The following is a 19,219-nucleotide window of genomic DNA, read 5'->3' as shown; positions in this document are numbered from 1 at the left end:
GCCTGATCCAACATGGCTTCTCTTATGTTCATACCCAGCTCCCTCAACATTTCTTCATAGGACTTGATCTCCAGACCCCTCGCCATCTTTGCCCTCCTCAGGACATGATCTAACCTGTCTATATCCTTCTTAAATTGTGGTGCCCAAAACTGAACACAATACTCTAGGTGAGGTCTAGCCAGAGCAGAGTAAAGCAATACACTCTGTGTGATCTAGACACCATACTTCTGTTGATACAGCCCAAAATTGCATTTTGCCTTTTTTTGCCACTGCATCACACTGCTGACTCATGTTCAGTGTATGGTCCACTAAGACCCCTAGATCCTTTTCACAGAAATTAATCAAGAGAAAAACAGAGACGGGAAGAATGTGCCATCATTAAAATCTTATTTAGTATGGGAGGGAGGGGGGTAGGTGGGAAGAATGCTGCTGAATGACTAGGCCTCTCCCTTAACAAACAGTAATACCACAGCTGTTACATCCTCCTCTTGTGTTAGATCTTTGTGTGAGCCATATCACCCTGCGTTGCAAGGACTGCTTTCATGAAATCCCCACTCAGTGACAACCTGCCAGCCAGGAAACTGGATATGAAAGAATAGCACAGGTCAACAGATCACAACAGATCAGACCAAGTCAGTTTTTTGTGAATTCTTGCACTCATACACTTTGGTTTGTAAGAAATTTCTGCCCACCTTCTTAGCTGCGCTACTGAAATGTGTCTCCCCCCCAGCTTCTATACGTTTCCCACCCCAGCCTTCCCAGCCTGTTCTCCCTCTTATGCTGTCCTTCTCTTTGTTGCTGCTGCCCACCCCCCACGTGAGTTATACAGACTAGGTAGCTAAGACAACTTCCAAACCTGCCAAACTACTGCATTATGGAATGTCGTAATTCATATAACTACAAGCCAGTGAACATGCAAGGAAAGGAGTCTGTACATGACACAAACATTTAACTAGCCTGCCTTGGCAGGATGGGCGGGATATAAATTCCATCAATAAAACAAACAAACAAAACTAGTCAAATGCCAAACATTGTCTCTGAAAAAAAATTATGAACACAAGAGCACAAGTAACGTGATATGAGGATCTCGTATTGCCTCCCTGAAACAATCCTGTTCTTCAGGACTTAAACGAAGACATTTTCTCCTGGAAACCTGTGACAGCTTTCTCCCTCGTGCTTAGCGATGACTCAAAGACTTAACATAGCTATTTTTAAAAATAGAAAATGGTTTGATAATTAAAGTCAGTTGGAAACAGCTCCAAAAAGAGCAAGGTATAGGATTTTAGTCAGAGAGAGAGAGGAAGGAAAAAAAGTCAGGGTGTGTTCAAAAGAACTTCAGCTGAAGTTATAGAAGATGAAAATCAGCATCTTTATTCCCATAGCGAAGCTGGTCAATTTTTGGATACTCAAATCCAATGACCAAAACTGTAAATGGGCAAGGCAGCTCTTTCTACAGATCTGAAAAGGGCACCTGGTTTGCAGAACAATGGGAACTCTATGGGTGGAAAGCACACTGAGAAAAAGATGGATTTATACTGCACCCTTCACTTGGGGTCTCAGAGAAGCTTACTATCTCCTTACCTTCCTCTCCCCACAACAGATACCCTGTGAGGTAGATGGAGCTGAGAGAGCTCTAAGAGAAACTGTTCTTGAGAGAATAGCTCTGAGAGAACTGTTACTAACCCAAGGCACCCAGCTGCTGCATGTGAAAGTGTGGGGAATCAAGCCCAGTTCTCCAGATTCGAGTCTACAGCTTTTAACCACTATACCAAACTGGGGGCTGTAAAAAAAAAAACCCTGAAAACGATAAAAGGAGCACCAGTAGCTTTAAGCAACAGACTTCCTCAGTGGTTGTTGCTAAGCGACCACAGCCAGGCTGGATTCTGTCAGTAAAGGGGGGGGGGGAGGAAATGCAGGACCATTTCCAGGCCTATTTTGGCCTTTGAGGGAGGGCACCTCAGGGCCAGGTCCGACTAGTGTTCCCAGCTCCAGGTTGGGAAGTTCCTGGAGATTTTTCACTGGAGTATGAAGGCAGGGTTTGGGGAAGGAGAGGCCTCAGTCAGATATAATGCCACAGAGCAGAGGTGTCTAACTCATTTGCTACAAGAGCTGGATCTGACATAAAGGGCACTTTGTTGGGCCAGGCCATGCATGCCATAAAATGTATCACGAGGTACTGAAAATATAAACTTTATAAAGGTGATTTCAGATGCTGAGTGGCAATAACAGGTTTGATTGGATTGAAGGGTAGTAGGTGTAGAGATACCAGCATTAGTAATAAAACATGAAACCTAGGTCTCAGTTCCATCCAGGAGGATACAAAGAATAAATGGACATAAGTCTGACATTATAAACCTCAGTCCTAAGAGTAGCAGAGTTCTTACAAAGGGATTTCAAAGGGAGATTAGAAAGAGGGACTGCTGAATTGCAATTGATAATGAAGCTCAAGACAATGCATCCTCCTGGACTGAACTGAGGCCTAGTTTTTCGGTCTCATCAATCATTTGGCATCTGAAATCACCCCACTCTCCAATATATGACCAATCCAAGTGTTCTAATTCCTAATCTTTTTGAAAGCAAATAAACTCCAGATAGGAATAGCAAAGTCCAATTTCTAAAACACACACAAACACACACACAAACTTTTCAGAATAAGTCAAAATAATTTCCTAATGTAAGTTGCTCTTGTCAGAAATTTACATTTCCTAACGTAAATGGTTCCCTCTGAAGAAGTCCACCTATAAGCCTCTGTGTGCAATAAAATGTTATTGGTCTTAAAGCTGCCATGGGACTCCAGCTTTATCTCTTCCTCCCTAAAGCAAGAGAAGCAGCCCTGGAGAAGGAAGCAGAAGGGGGTGCATGTGAGGGGGGGGAGTTGCTCTCTGTATCTCTCCTGCATGAAGCAACCACTAAGGAAGCTCTGTGGGGAAGAGTGGCAAGAAAACAGTAATCAGAGAGCCACTGAGGGAGTTGGAGGGTAAAGCAAGATACAATGCAGGAGAAGAAAGTTGCTCAGGGGCCAGATCCATCCCATATGTTTGACACCCCACCATCTTCCAAATCAGCCATTGCCAACCTCCAAATGAGGGCTGGAGATCAGTTGCCCTGGAGAAAATGGCTGCTTTGGAGAGCCAAGCCCATGGCATTATATCCTGCTGAGCTCAATTCCCTTCCCAAGGCACCACCCCCAAATTTCCAAAAACTTCCCAGCCTGGAGCTGGCAACCCTAAGTTGATCTCTGTAGTTGGGCAACTTGTTGTGATTCCTGAAGAGCTGTTGCTGCTACTGCTGGGGGGCAAGCAGCAGGTGAGTGGCTGGGAGAATGATGGAAAGAGAGTGATGTGGGGCAGAAAGAGAGAGAAAGAGTGATGTGGTGGAGGCAGAGAGAGAGAGAAAGTGAGAGGGATGGAGGAGAGAGAGTAAGGGATGACAAGAAAAAAAAGAGTGTGGAAGAAGTAGGGGGAAAGGAGAGGAAGGAAAGGAGAGGAAGGGAAGGTGGCAGGAATGGGATAGCCATTCCTGTAAGTTTCTTGCAGGTCCCCATTTGTGAATCTTTCATTCTACAGTTTGTACTTTCATCAAATTCAAATGGGGAAGCAACCAATCACTTCCCTGGCTGCCTCTGGTAAGAACTGCCTACATGTGACTAGTGAGAGCACCTTTGAGAGACCAGAAGAGAAGATTCTCTCCCCTCCACAAGATCCACTCGCCACAAGCATATGTAGGTGAGCTAATTAAGTTGCATATGGGTTAGTAGCACGTTATTCAAAACTGGACTACAAGGGCCAGTTGAAGTTATAGCCCACCAATGCTACATTCAGAAATGTTCTACAATCACTGAAATAAGAGGTTACTTGTAGAGAGGAGGCACTAGTCAATTTAGGAAGCTTGATGCAGTCTAGGGATTCACAGCTTGTCAATCTGAGGTTACCATACCAAGTCTTACTGGGTTTAATAAGCAGCCTTTCCTACAAATTGTGCACAGGATCATCAGCAAATGCTTCCCCAGAGAGATGCCTAGATCCAGCTCCCAGTCCTGAAGCTTGCAGGAAAAGAGAGAGCTGCCAGGCACCTCTCTACTATGCCTGAGTCCAACTCAGGTTAAGAGTTCCCTTCCTTGCAACTATGAAGTGCCATCCTGGAGGCCAGCAGACAAATGCACTTCTTTTATTAATTTAGATAAAGAAAGTCTAAGCCAGGGGTGACAAACATTTGGCCTGTGGGCAGAATCAGGCCCCCGGATGGCTCCTATCAGGCCCCTGAGCAACGGCTGTCAACTGTTTCCATCTCCCTCTCTCGTTTCCTTCTGCATCACAGCTTGCTTTGCTAGGCTTGCTTAATCACACAGGAGCTGCAGAGCACAGCCTCTATCTTCTCCATTGGCTGAGGTTCCTCCCCCTCCTGGTCCCCTGAGGAAGGAAGGAAAGAGCCAGAGCTTCCTTTGCCCGGTTCCCTGGATCCCATGGGAGAAATACAAAGAAAGCACCTTTAAAACCTCTGAGTGCTAACATTTTAAGCACATTTTAAGTTTTTTTTAGAAAAATATTTAATTGTGTTTGTCTGTGTCCTTTATAAAGTTTATATCTCTGCTACCTAATCTTAAATAGGTACACACATGGCCCAGCCCGACATGGCCTGTCCCAAGGTCCAGCCTGGCAAGGTCTCATTTATCTCAGATCCGGCCCTCATAACAAATGAGTTTGACACCCCTGCCCTTTCTTTTTGTAATAACAATTATGTCCAAGGTGGTATACAATAGGTAAATCAGCAAAAACACAGTACACAAAAAACAATTACACCTGGCTCTGGTCTGTTTATTTAGATGTTTTGCCCTGCTCTTCTACCAATCCAGGGATTCCAAGACAAAAGCCACAAAACAAAACGCAATGTAAAGATGCAAAACCTAACAGGCCCTCCAATGCCCCCAATGAAACAAACAATATGCGTCAAGCTTGTCCTGGGCTGGTGGCAGCTCTGACATCATGGCTCACTGCGCCATGTTCAGGATCGGGAGCCATGGCCTAAGACAGGGGTCCCCAACCCCTGGACCGTGGATCAGTACTGGTCCATGGCCTGTTTCCAAGTGGGCCGCGCAGTCACCCCCCCCCCCCGCACAGCCTTGCCGCCCCCGTTTATACCACTTTAAGGCTGAGGAAGGTGCCATGAAGCGCCTTCCAGGCCAACCTCCCCTGCCCCCTGCTGATCAGCTGATCCAATCAGCAGGGAAAACTGCAACAGCAGCAGCACTGCAGTGGTTTTCCCGGCCAATTGGATCAGCTGATAGGCGGCAAGGGGGAAGGTCGGTCTGGAAGGCACTTCACCTTCCCTGGCCTTAAAGTGGTAAAAACAGGGGGCGGTGAGGCTGCAGGGGGGGCAGGGCAGAGGAGGAAACGGGGGGAGGAGACACCACTGGGGGGGGGGCTGCTGGCTCTGGGGCCATGCTGGGCTGGCCAGCCCTGGGGCCGGTCCCTGGGACAAAAAAGGTTGGAGGCCACTGGCCTAAGAGATAAATGGCCATCCCTGAAGTGATACCAAACTTTAAATTACCTGCAGAAAGGCAGGGATAACTGCTCAGATGTCAATTCCATCACTTCCTCCCAAGCTAGCAACTACCACTAGCAAGGTCACAGATGCAACCAACTTTTTATCATGCCTGGACCAAGAACCCACTAAAAATTTATTTTAATTGATTTTGGATTAATCTTACATTGCTGCAGGCAGCGAGAACTTTTTTTTTAGGGGGGGCTGAAAGGTGACATAAAAATGCAAATAATCTAAAGATCTCTGTATCCTTTTCTTTCTAACTCACTTTAACTTCTGACTTGACTCTCTTGGCTACAGAGGGGGAGAATATTGTTACTTCACTGATGCCCCACTTTCTTCCCAATGAGAAACCAAAATGCCTTACATCGCTCTCAGTTTGGTGTAGTGGTTAAGTGCACGGACTCTTATCTAGGAGAACCGGGTTTGATTCCCCACTCCTCCTCTTGCACCTGCTAGCATGGCCTTAGGTCAGCCATAGCTCTGGCAGAGGTTGTCCTTGAAAGGGCAGCTGCTGTGAGAGCCCTCTCAGCCCCATCCACCTCACAGGGTGTCTGCTGTGGGGAAGGAAGGTAAAGGAGATTGTGAGCCGCTCTGAGACTCTGAGTGGATGGCAGGATATAAATCCAATATCATCATCTTCCATTTTATCCTCAGATTAACCATGTGAGGTAAATTAAGCCAAGAGCATGTGACTGGCCCAAAGTCACTCAACAAATTTCCATGGCAGAGCAGGAAAGTACTTTTCTCCCTTTCTCACAATACAAAAACTCGTCGGCACTCAATAAAATTTCTAAGCAGTCAGGTCAGAACAGATAAAAGGAAGTACCCAGAGGATGATTAACACATGAAATTCACTGCCACAAGAGGCAGTGGTTGCTACAAGCGTAGACAGCTTCAAGAGAGGATTGGATAGACATATGGAGCATAAGTCCATCAGTTTCTATTAGCCACAAGGTATAGATGAAACTCTCTGTCTGGGGTACATGATGCTCTTTATTCTTGGTGGTTGGGGAGGGGGGTAAACAGTGGGAGGGCTTCTAGTGTCCTGGTCCCACTGGTGGACCTCCTGATGGCGCCCGGGGTTTTTGGGTCACTGTGTGACAGTGTTGGACTCAATGAGCCACTGGCCTGATCCAACATGGCTTCTTATGTTCTTATGATCCATACCTGGGTGCCCCAGATGCCACTCTGTCTCTCTAACCACTACACCACACTGGTTACCAAAGGGTTCTACTTCAGTTTTAAAGAGCATGTAATAAATTTCAGATGACAATGTCAAAAAGTTGCAAAGTTCAAACCAGCAGGTACAAGAATTTTTTCACCTGAGTGAAGTGTCATTTTAGAGGTGTCAGCTACACTGCAATAATTCTATTGCACAGCTAATATAAACAGTGTAACATCTTTGGAGAGAGCCAAACATTTGGGTTTCAAAAAGCATTTATAATTTCTAACCACAGCCAACCTCAACAGCATCTACATAAACCACAGAGTGAGAAAAAAGTTCAGAAGTAATTTTCACTTCTGTTTTTCAAGAAGCCTGTGAAAAAGGAACAAACTTCAGAAGAATCAAGTCAGTTTTCTTGGCAATGCATCAAAGGTGTCAGCAATGGTATAGCTGAGGCTAGAATTGACAAGAAAATAAGAAAATGCAATAAATTCCATTGTAGAAGCTAGAAAGCACAGAGAAGTAAAGAATCATGGAGAAATGAGAGGTCCAACCTCGAATAGGTAAGGTACAGGCACAAAACAAAGAAGATTTTAAGTGTTCAGTGTACAGAAATGTAAGTTAACAGGCAAAAAGTATATACCCTGCATGCAGCTTCTCTCCTTCACTGTACCATCTGTAGATGAACTCTTATCCCTGATATAACCCCCTCACAGTCTCTACTAAGCCAATGTTTATTAATAAACTGGAAAAAAATAATACCATTTAGGTCAGAGGCGTTGAACTCATTTGTTATGAGAGCCTGATCTTACTTAAATGTAACTTTTTCAGGCTAGACCATGTGTACCATAAAATGTAACACAAGATACAAGAGATATAAACTTCATAAAGATGATTTCAGATGCCAAATGGCAATAGACTTGATTGGATTAGGTGTGATATCCAGAGGGGTAGCAAGTGTGGAGATATCACCACTGGGGATGAGACAAGAAATCTAGATCTCAGTCTGGTCCAGGAGGATGCATATAATAGGCACACAGAAATTTAATCTTTAAAAAAACCCTTTTCATAATAAGTCAAACCAATTTCCTTTTAATTCCCCTTATCCCAGATGCATCTCTTTCCTGCCCCCCTTCCTGTTTAGTGTGTGTGCGCGTGAAACTCCCCCCCCCCCCGAAGTCAGAATGCACACGAAAACTTTTATCTGAAATACAACTTTGTTGGTCTTAAAGGTGCTCTCTCTATCTCTCCTTCCATCTCCCTCCCTCTCCAAACGAGGGAAGATAGGCTTGGCCACACAGCAGCAGCCCCAGTGGAGGAAGCAGGAGAGAGAGGAGGGAGCTTTTCTCTGGTGCACGTGCATGCACAGTCTTTTTCCTTCCCCCTTAAGAGATGCTTTTCAACACAGCTGCAGTAATGTCCAAGAGAAGGACGTAGGAGACAGTCAGTTGTTCATGGGGGCTGGATACCAGCCCTACAGGGGGTGGATAAAGCCTCCGGACTATATGCTTGACACCCCTGATTTAGGCAGATTGGTGCACTATGGTATGCTTTGATTTTTTGCCCCTGGTTTTCAGGACAGAGAGTATGCCCACCCTCAACTACAATGAACATTCTTTGTGTGTGCATGCGTTAAATACCTTCAAGGTGCTTCTGATTTATGGTGACCTTATGAACGAATGAACTCCATTAACAGCCAATCTCATAAACTGAGGACTGTGGCTTTCCTAACTGAGTCAATCCATCTCATGATGATGATATTGGATTTATATCCTGCCCTCCACTCCGAATCTCAGAGCAGCTCACAATCTCCTTTATCTTCCTCCCCCACAACAGACACCCTGTGAGGTGGGTGGGACTGAGAGAGCTCTCACAGCAGCTTCCCTTTCAAGGACAACTTCTGACAGAGCTATGGCTGACCCAAGGCCATTCCCTCAGCTGTTCTCCCAGATAAGAGTCCGCACACTTAACCACTACACCAAACTGTTGGGTCTTCTTCTTTTCCTGTCTTCAATTTTTTCTAGCATTATTACTCTTGTCTTCTAATAGTGTGACCAAAGTATGATACCCTCAGTTTAGTGATTTTAGCTTTTAGAGAGAGTTCAGGCTTTATTTCATCAAGAACCCACTTACTAGGGTTGGGTAGTCCATGTATCCACAAAACTTCCCTTCAATACCACATTACAATGAGCACTAGGCAATATTAAGATCCCTAGAAAAGTGTCACAAGAAGGAAGAAGGAAGCAGGAAGCTGCTAGCCATTGACAAAGCAACTGTCCTTTTTATGTCATCCCACACAAACTGTTTGACAGGGAAGAAGAAGAAAGAAGAATTGCAGATTTATACCCCGCCCTTCTCTCTGAATCAGAGACTCAGAGTGGCTTACAATCTCCTTTATCTTCTCCCCCTACAACAGACACCCTGTGAGGTGGGTGGGGCTGAGAGGGCTCTCACAGCAGCTGCACTTTCAAGGACAACCTCTGTGATAGCTATGGTTAACCCAAGGCCATTCCAGCAGGCGCAAGTGGAGGAGTGGGGAATCAAACCCAGTTCTCCCAGATAAAAGTCCACACACTTAACCACTACACCAAACTGGGAAGAGAACAGCAGCCCTTTAGAATGATTTGATTTGCAGCCTGCCCTATTACAAGGGACTGGTGTGAGTTGTACAGTTCAAACTTAAAATAAATCATATATACAAAATAATGGTTAAAACCTGACCATGGTACAGCCCTACCCAAAGATGCCAAAGCAAGTTTAATTTCTGGGGTCTCCTGTGTTATTTTTGGTGCAGCTTCTCTGCAATGTATTACAGCCTTAACCCAGTGCAGGAAAGACAGCTGCTCCACATCTATTTCCCAGGTTGCAAACAATGCAATATTCAGCACTCAGCCCATTAGCAAGATGACAAGAAGGCCTACACAGAGGCAAAAGTACCTTTCCCACGCTATTCACAACTTAAAGAAATCTTAACTACAGAAGTAGGAAACCTTCCTGTCCACAAATACTCAAGTAGACAAAGAAATATGCAGTTTCAGGGAAGAAGCCATGTTGTTCAACAGTAGTAGAGCAAGATTCAAGGCCAGTAGCAACTCAGAGATCAGCAAGATTTCCAAAGTATTAACTTCCAAGAGTTAACAATAACTGACAAAATGGCCTTTGACTCTCAAAAGCTTATACCTCAGAAATTGTGGTGGTCTTTTAAGAAATATTCTAGTGTATACAACTGGCAATCATCACAGGGATAGGAACAAATGTAAACATGAGGGAGGCATCCAGAGCAATTCCTATCCTGCTGCTCTCTGCAACACACCAACCATTTGTTTACTGATGCATATGTATCCTACTGTAGAACAGTCATCACATAGCATGCCAATGCGGCAGTCCAATCTAACACTTCTAACAAGCAAGGACTACAAAAATCTGCTCTGCAGCCATGTTGCTCTTGGTAGCAGAATAGAAGAAAAGTTGATGGCGGTCACAGCGCTGGCTTAGCAGAGGTGGGAACAACTTTAAATCTGTACTCAGCCACAACTTCCAGCCCTCGCTGTCTCCCTTAGAATCACCATCAGGGAGATGCAGAAGTCTGAAGCCTTCGTACAGGAAAAAAGAGCCACACAACCAAGATAAAACACATGCTGCATGCTGTACAGAGGTTTCTTGGCAAATGATCACTAAAGAAAACTGAAAACCACAGCTCCCTGCAGCTGGAAATCAAGTGGGAGGTCCAGCTTGGGGTTACTATAGCCTAAGCCTGCAGTATTTATCCTAGCAATAATAATTACATAGCAGAATAGTCAGGACCCTAAAGGTGCCTCTGGGCCCATCACCTTATGTCCCTCTGCCACCTTTTGGTGGAACCATTGCAAATTTTATCATCTTCTGTGCACTATGTCTGTTTAGCAAGGACACATCAGAAGGCCCCTTCAGCATCCACTCAACAGAGACCAAAGATACAAAGTCTGTATTTTAATTTTTTTTAAGTGACACTATAAGCCTCTCTTGTTTCGGCTGGTTTTTAATAGTCAGGTTTAAATATGTACGGGGTGCCTTTCAGCCAGTTTTTATACGAACTTTTGAGACACTGGCATTCTACTTATAGTTTCCTTGGGGCAAAACCAATTTATTTCAATTTGAATAAATCATAAAAAGGAAATCAGAGAGCCTGCTCTGAGCCAATAAAGCCATACACATGAGGTCCATGGAAGGAAAAGAAATAACCAAGTTTAAAGCATATGCAATCCAATCACATTGTCAGAGAAGCAAGGGATAAGTACTGGAAGCAAAGAAACAGAGCAAAAGAGATTCTAGTAACAGCAGCTCTGCAACTTAGAATGAGCCCCAAGCCCAAAATGCAAGTCTCAGTCAAAAAAGGACCCCAGAGGAACATCAAAGGGGTGTGTGTGTCACAGTAGTACATGAATGAGCCACATAAGTCCTGGGTCTCAAGGAAACCACTCAGCCCTTCAAAGACTGCAGCATATGCAGAAGCAATATTTTACAGCTTTCAGCCTGATACAAATACATACACCCTGTGCCCAAGAAAACCAGCCCTCCACACACACATACAAAAAAGCATCCTAGCTAACAGCAGAACTTTTGAGTGCAGAGGTGACAAATTCCCTTCTGGAAATGAAGAATTCAGATGCTGGGCAACATAAAAACAATATTTAGAAAGGGAAAAGCCATGATGAAGGATTTCAACTGTTTGCATCCAGTTCCTTTTCCATCCAGAACCAAAAAATACAGCTTTCTGCCAGCTCTAGTTCGGTCAACACCAGCCACTCTATAGGATACCTTTGCACAGTCATCCACTGACTCCATTTTCGCACATTTCATCCGCATCAACACATCCCCTTATTCCTCCTTCAACTGCCCACTAACTTTGACCTAGCACTTTGCCTTCATTCAGCCATCAACTTCTTTCTCAGATATCTTGATCCAAAGTGGGGATTTCAAATTATATGAGTCATTAAGGGCTGTCAGAATGAGGGGGTGGTAATCATTGCATGGCAGACTAGTAGAATATAATCTTGTTTACAAAGCATATGTTCTTTCATCTTCCGCACACCCTTCACTCCCTAATCTGCCTTCCATCACCTATTATTTCCTCATGCAGAATTCTGAATAGACACACTTGGGGCTCCATCCTGTATGGAAGTCATAATATATAACCTGAAAGCTTCCCTTCCTAATTCAGATGCATGGTCAAGTGAGCTCCTACTATGAAGTGCTCTTACCTAAATTTAGAGGCTATAAATGTCACTGATTTCATTCCATTCCTTGAGCGACCCTCCCTCAGCCCTCCATTTTCATCAGCAATGATGGAAATTTGATTCTCTGGGCATGGTCTCAAAATCCATTAAGGTGGATCGGTTAATAAACGTTAGTTTTCACAGTAATCCCTCCAAGGGGTGCTTTTTGTATTTTCTGTGCCTATGGTGCAGACACACGCTGGAAGATACTTTTCATTTTCTATTCCACATTAACTGCACACACATTTACCCAACAGCACCAAGAAAGGCTCAAAGGTGCTTTTCAGCATCACGTGAAAATGCCCTTTGGACACCTAGCAGAAGCCTAACACTTTGGATGAAGCAGCAGAGATCCACTGCAACAGCTGTGAAGACTGCCAGTGCTGGTCCAAACACAGAAGGCATCCTCCTCCTCACAGCTCCCAATGAGCAAAATTTCAGCTAGCGTGGCTTCCTTCAGGGCCTTTTCCATAACAAACTCTATACCTACTGAAATGCCATTTTTCATACAGCTTCCTACTACTGAGCCAACAGTGTGGCGAGTTTGCCAAGTGAATATTAGGCACAGAAAAGCGAAATGGCCGTCTGTAAATTGTAAGGCATTCCAGTAAAAAGCCGGGGGGGGGGGGGGAGAAAGTTTTCTTTTGAAGAAATAGCCTTTTTTATTTTCAGGATACTAGCAGGTAACATCAGCGTAGCTTCAAGACAAACTGCACCTGTTTCCTTATCTATACAGCAGCTGAGTAATACTTGCAGGAGAAGGAGCTGGTAATATACCCCAAGCTAGCCCCTTGGCACAGAGTGGTAAAGCTGCAGTACTGCAGTCAGAGCCCTCTGCTCACGACCTGAGTTCGATCTCAGTGGAAGCTGGTTCAGATAGCCGGCTCGAGGTTTACTCATTCTTCCATCCCTCCGAGGTTGGTAAAATGAGTACCCAGCTTGCTGGGGGGAAAGTGTAATGACTGGGGAAGGCAATGGCAAACCACCTCGTAAAAAGTCTGCTGTGAAAACGTGAAAGCAACATCACCCCAGAGTCGAAAACGACTGGTGTTTGCACAGGGGACTACTTTTATCTTGATCTTACCAGACCTTGGAAACTAAGCAGGATTGGACTTGATTAGTATGGAATGGGAGACCAGCAAGGGAGTCCAAGGTCACTACACAGAGGCAGGCAATGACAAACCACCTCTGAACATCTCTTGCCTGGAATATCCCATTAGGTTTTCAGGTAAATATGAGTAATACACTTAGGGTGGGACTGTCTAAAGAACACATTTGAGAACATCTTTCTCTTGCTTTTTGCTGATACTGTCATTTGGGTGGACCAGTTCATAAAGCAGAACTTGACGGTCCAATTATAAAGCTAACTGAGGGTGCAAGCTAACAATATTGTGACCTGAATCTTGTGAGATCTCAGAAGCTAAGTTATGGTTAGCCCTGAGACGGGAGACCATGAGAAATCCAGCATCACTATGCAGAGGAAGGCAAACCACCTCAGAATGTCTCCTGTCTCAAAAACCCTACAGTCTGCTGTGACACCAACTGAAAGACCCACCAACCCACCCCAATTTAAATTTCTCCAAATTTAAAAAAAACAATTCACACAAACAGCAAACTGGCCCCATAAAATTAAAGGTTCTATTAAGAACATAAGAACCTAAGAGAAGCCATGTTGGATCAGGCCAACGGCCCATCCAGTCCAACACTCTGTCACACAGTGGCAAAAAATTTTATATATACACACACACTGTGGCTAATAGCCACTGATGGACCTCTGCTCCATATTTTTATCTAAACCCCTCTTGAAGGTGGCTATACTTGTGGCTGCCACCACCTCCTGTGGCAGTGAATTCCACATGTTAATCACCCTTTGGGTGAAGAAGTACTTCCTTATAAGAACAAGTACTTCCTTATAAGAATATATTCTTCCTTTTTTGCTCATGGTGCTTTGATTTTTCTGTTTGGAGGGAACTTTTAGACACAGAAGCATTCCAAAAAAATTTTACCCCTTGCTGGAGTCACCATAGGTTTACTGCAAGTTTTTTTTTTCCCCAGGGGAAAAAAAACTTTATTCAATGTTTTCAACAACAATACAGATAATTCAATATATCAGTTGTTACATTAATTCTGTTGTAACCATGTTATAATACTTTGGCCCAAAAGGAAAAAAAAAGTTGTTAAAAATAGATTATTTTTTTTGTAACAATGATTTTTTGGAATAACATCATTTTCTGTGAAATATGTCAATTCAGGGTACGAAACAGCAACAAAATGTCTTTCATATAAGTCATAAGTTGTCTCGTATGAGAAGCATTCTAAAAGTTGATCCTCGATGATCCTCTGCCAGCAGTCTAAAGTGGAGCAACTTGGGAGGCAGGAATTAGATCAGAAAAAGTGTGGGAAGCATATGAACATATGAAGCTGCCTTCTACTGAATCAGACCCTCGGTCCATCAAAATTATTTTCTACTCAGACTGACAGTGGCTCTCCAGGGTCTCAAGCAGAGGCTTTTCACGCCTCCTTGCCTGGACCCTTTTTAGTTGGAGATGCCGGGGATTGAACCTGGGACCTGCTGCTTACCAAGCAGATGCTCTACCACTGAGCCACCGTCCCTCCCCTACAGGTTATCTCCCCTCCCACCCAGCCTCAGATTCAGTGGGAGTCACAAGAGCGCAGCTCCTGAACCTTTCTGAGAGTTCCTCCTCCTCCTTCTGAGAGTTCCTCCTCCTTGTCCATTGAATAGTATGTGCAGCTACATAACAATCCCTGGATGAGCTCCACCACCTATTTTTCTACAAAACAACCCCTGCCTCCCACCAAGTCTCTTTCCTTGATCCAATCACAGGAGCTCTGACCATGGACTTCCCAGAGACCTTACCCAGCTTAGCATCGGGGCAAACACAATGCATCTACTTCCTCATCTGCAATGTGGAGACACCTAGATCTTGCTCTTACTTTTTAATATATATTTTAAAAACCTTCTTATTTGTTCTTTCATCGGTGTAGTCAGAGAACCAGTGAGGTCAAGGATTAGACACACAGGTTCAAAATCCCAATCAGCTGCGAATTTTACTGGGTATCCTTGGGCCAGCCTAACTTAGATCATAAGGAAGCTGTAAAAATAAAATAGAGCAGGAGCGGCCAACGGTAGCTCTCGAGATGTTTTTTGCCTACAACTCCCATCAGCCCCAGCCAGAATGGCCAATTGCTGGGGCTGATGGGAGTTGTAGGCAAAAAACATCTCGAGAGCTACCGTTGGCCACCCCTGAAATGGAGGAAAAGAGCAATGACAAAAGCCTATTGGTCAACTTGGGGCCAGTCACTCTCCCTCAGCCTCATCTACCTCACAGCGTTGTTGTGAGGATCAAATGAAGGAGAAAACCATAAAGCACACTTGGGTGACTTGGGGCCAGCTATGCTTCCTCAGTCTATCTCAAGGCTGTTGTGGGGATCAAATGAGAAGGGAAGAACCATGAAACTTACTGGGGGATTTCAGGCCAGCCATTCCTGCACAGACTATCCTGCTTGTGAGGATGAAATGAGGAGGGGAAGAACCATAAAGGACACTGGGGTAACTTAGGGCCAGCCACTCCAATCCAATCTACCCTGCCTCCCTGGGTCGTTATGAGGATTAAATAAGATGGGGGAGAACACTAGGTGATTTTGGGACACCCATTCCAGGTTAGCTGCCCAGAGCTTCCTTGAAGGAAGTGAGGAAGAACTGTTAAGATGACGTTACTGACATGCGAGCCATGCTGTTAACCCTTAAAACCATTCAGTAATGCGGTATGAGATTGTAGGATGCTCAAAGTTGTGCTCCGTGTTTGTATTCTTACAATATTAGCTCTACTTTTGGCCTACTATATTTATTTTTGCCACTTTATTTCACTTGCTTTACCCAATTTCTTCCTTTTGTTTCCCAACTTCATTGGTGGTGTTAGCACCCCCCTTCCTCCTTCTCTTAACCAAGCAAGGGTGTGTGAGAGATAAGTTTGACAACTTTCTGCTTTCTTTTATTAATTATATCTTTTATTATTATATCTTTTGTGGATTTTTTGTTCCTTCTGAGTATTCATTGGGCTGTAACTGAATTAATATTAATTTTTCTGTTTTTCTTTTGGTGTTATTTATTTTGTGTTGTTTCAGATTAGGCTGTCCTTGAGTATTCTGGCAGGTGCTCAGTTGAGACAGCTGTTTTAAACTGAGTACATTTATTATCTTTCATTATGTTTATTTATGGTGGCTTCTGCCTTTGCAGCAGCCCCCCCCCCCCCAGAAATAGAAAGACACCTAATTAGGGTGTTGGCCCTAGCAGGTATAAAATAGCACTGAATTGTTTTAGCCCTTGGAAGATACTAGAGAGTTTTTAAACTATTATATTAGGAATTGTATTAGGGATTTTTTATTGAGGATTTTACTTAAAAATATGGAATTTTAATATAAGCTCGCAGGTACATATACCTACAACTGTTAACTGAATTATAAAGTAGATATAATTTTGATCTTTAACTGGTTTTGATTAAAACATTAGATTTGGGTAAAAAGAGGTCAACTGCAGGTAATTCTCAGAACCATTATAGTTTAAATGAAGAAGACAGGACTTTTTAAAAAAAAAAAACCCTAAGTCTTCTGTTACTACCAAGAATATAAGTTTTAGATGTGGCTACCCCAGTCCCTACTAATGCTTTGACTGAGACAGGGAACTGCAACCCCAAAAGCAACTCAACAGTTGGCTGCAGGAGGAGGATAATGGCTACAGAGAGTCCTTTTATTCCCAAGCTTTGATAAAGCAGACATTCTCAGTCTATCTTACCTCACAGGGTCGTTGTGAGGATCAAATAAGCAGGGAGAAGAACCATGGTACACAGTTTTAGATGTGGCTACTCCAGTCCCGACTAATGCTTTGACAGAAACAGGGAACTGTGTGGCTTCTCCCCATAAGCAACTCAACAGTTAGCTGCAGGAGGAGGATAATGGCTACAGAGAGTCCTTTTAATAATAATAATAATAATAAATTTTATTTATATCCCGCCCTCCCCGCCTAGGCAAGCTTTATTCCCAAGCTTTGATAAAGCAAGACATTCTCAGTCTATCCTACCTCGCAGGGTCGTTGCGAGGATCAAATAAGCAGGGAGAAGAACCATTGACTTTGCACCCATCCCCTACCTCGCAGGGTCGTTGTGAGAAGAAACGGGAAGAAGACCCAGGCAGGTTGCCCTGAGCTCAAGCGCATTCGTATTCGTTAGACGAGGCTACTGCGAGCCGCGGCTTTAGCCCTTTCCCTCCCCTCCCCTCCGCTCCCGGCCTTACCTCCACCTGCTTGCGGAAGTGGGACGGCCGCGCCGCTTCCCAGGAGCAGCAGCAGGAAGAAGGCCAGCCGGGCGGCCAGTGTCGGGCCGGGCCAAGGGGGCGACCCCCCGCGCCGCCGCCGCCGCCTCCCGCGCATGCCGCCCCCGAGCAGCGCCGCCGCCCCGCTCTCCTCGCCGCTCCCCCGCCGCTTCCTCAACGCCGCGCTCCGCCAGGCCTCCCGCCGGCCGCCCGAAGCCCGCGCCCCTCAGCGGCTCCCCGCATCGGGTCCCGCCAAACGGGCGGGGAGAAGGAAGGGGGCAAGCCGGCCACCGAGACGGGCAGACGGCCTCCGCTCCGCTCCCCTCAGTCACGCCACCCGGCCGGCCGCAACGGCAGCAGCCCCTCTCTTCGCCGCCATCTTCCGGGCTACCTGAGGAGGCGGGGCGGGGCCCAGCGGCCGAGTGACACCTGCCGGCAGCCAATCTGTGGCTGATCCGCTCTCCCGCAGAAGAAAAGGGGAGGTGGCGAGGAGAAGGGGGGAGGAAGGGAACGCGCGCGAGACGGGGCGGGCCTGAGCGGGGTGATGGATAGGTCGGGCGGACCAATCGGGTTCTCTCGTGAAGGCTAGGGCAAAGCAAAGCATAAACACCCCCCCCCCGCTCTTTTATATATTTTTTAAAAATGGACATGATGTATTGCAGAAACTTTGAACTATGATGAGCAGCCAAGGTTTAGCTTTTTAAAAAAAAACACACATTAAATATACACTGAGAAAGTGGCTAAATTTCTTTATTCTGTTTTAAAGGCAGCCAGAGGATCTCATAGAAATAGTTTATGTTTATGCTTTTCCTGATGTAAATGTATGCAATCGCTCCATTTTATCTTTTTTTTAAACCAATTTGCTCTGATACACACACACACACATTATATATCATGCCAATAAACGCTAACTTAACTTAAATATACACTGTCAGAGTGGTAAGAAAGTGCATAATTTTAATTTATGTGTATATGTGCGTGGATTATATCGTATAGTTATATATGAAGATATATTATATATACTGTGTATGTATATATGTATTTATAAACACTTTATATATAATACTTTGCACCACTATAGTAACAATTATAGTACTTTGCATATATATGTATACATATGCCTACATGGGGCTGCCCATTACTCAACTTCGAAGGCAGCAGCTGGTGCAAAATGCAGCAGCCAGGTTGTTAATGGAATACCTGTACGGGAGCACATTCAGCCTGCGCTGAAAGCGTTACACCTGATGCCTATGGTGTTCTGGATTCGCTTCAAGGTGCTGGTTATAACCTTGAAAGCCCTATATAACCTGGGACCTGTCTACCTTCAGGACCGCCTTTCCCCACTACATTCAGGGTTTCAAAGTCTCCCCCGAGAGCACTACGTTCGGGGTCTCAAAATCCCTGAACCGAAATAAGCTTGATTGACCAGCACTACAGCCAGAGCGTTCTCGGTAATAGCCCCCACTTTGTGGAATGCCCTCCCCGAAAACATCAGGGCCCTGAGGGACCTACCGCAGTTCTGCAAGGCCTGTAAGACCAAACTATTCAAACTCGCCTTTAATGATTAGGGGGAGGTGGCTATTACCTTCAGCACCTGACAATCTCACTGAACTAATATGATGGAAATCAGAAGCTCGCCGTCTTGGATTTTTAATATGTATGGAAATTTTTTAATATATATTTAATTTTAATATGTTTGAAAATTGCTAATGTTTTTAAACTGTTGTTAGGCGCCCTGAGCCTGTCAGGGGAGGGTGAGATATAAATCCGATAAGTAAATAAATTTCAGCTGCCAGACTAGGAACTCTGCATTTGTTCCTATTGTGATGGGAATGTGCTCAGTAGCACCATCCTCCAGTTTTCAAAACAGAGAGAAATGGCAGGGAGCTGTGTTGGTCATTGTGAGGGTGAAAGTCAAAGCAACAGT

The 19,219-nt window shown here is 44.7% G+C and overlaps 1 protein-coding gene across 1 annotated transcript in view; it reads right to left on the bottom strand.

Moving 5' to 3' along the window:
* Window positions 1-17,421, bottom strand: part of LMTK2 (lemur tyrosine kinase 2) — an 82,787-nt gene extending 65,366 nt beyond the window's left edge. The window contains exon 1 of the mRNA XM_060260534.1: window positions 17,275-17,421. Coding sequence (XP_060116517.1) covers window positions 17,275-17,410 — 136 coding nt within the window. The 5' untranslated portion in view covers window positions 17,411-17,421. The remainder of the gene's footprint in view (window positions 1-17,274) is intronic.
* Between the last annotated feature and the right edge of the window lie 1,798 nt (window positions 17,422-19,219).

The sequence above is a fragment of the Heteronotia binoei genome, chromosome 20 (genome assembly GCF_032191835.1).
Source record: "Heteronotia binoei isolate CCM8104 ecotype False Entrance Well chromosome 20, APGP_CSIRO_Hbin_v1, whole genome shotgun sequence".
Lineage (NCBI taxonomy): Eukaryota > Metazoa > Chordata > Lepidosauria > Squamata > Gekkonidae > Heteronotia > Heteronotia binoei.
This window is presented reverse-complemented; position numbering and strand designations above follow the sequence as displayed.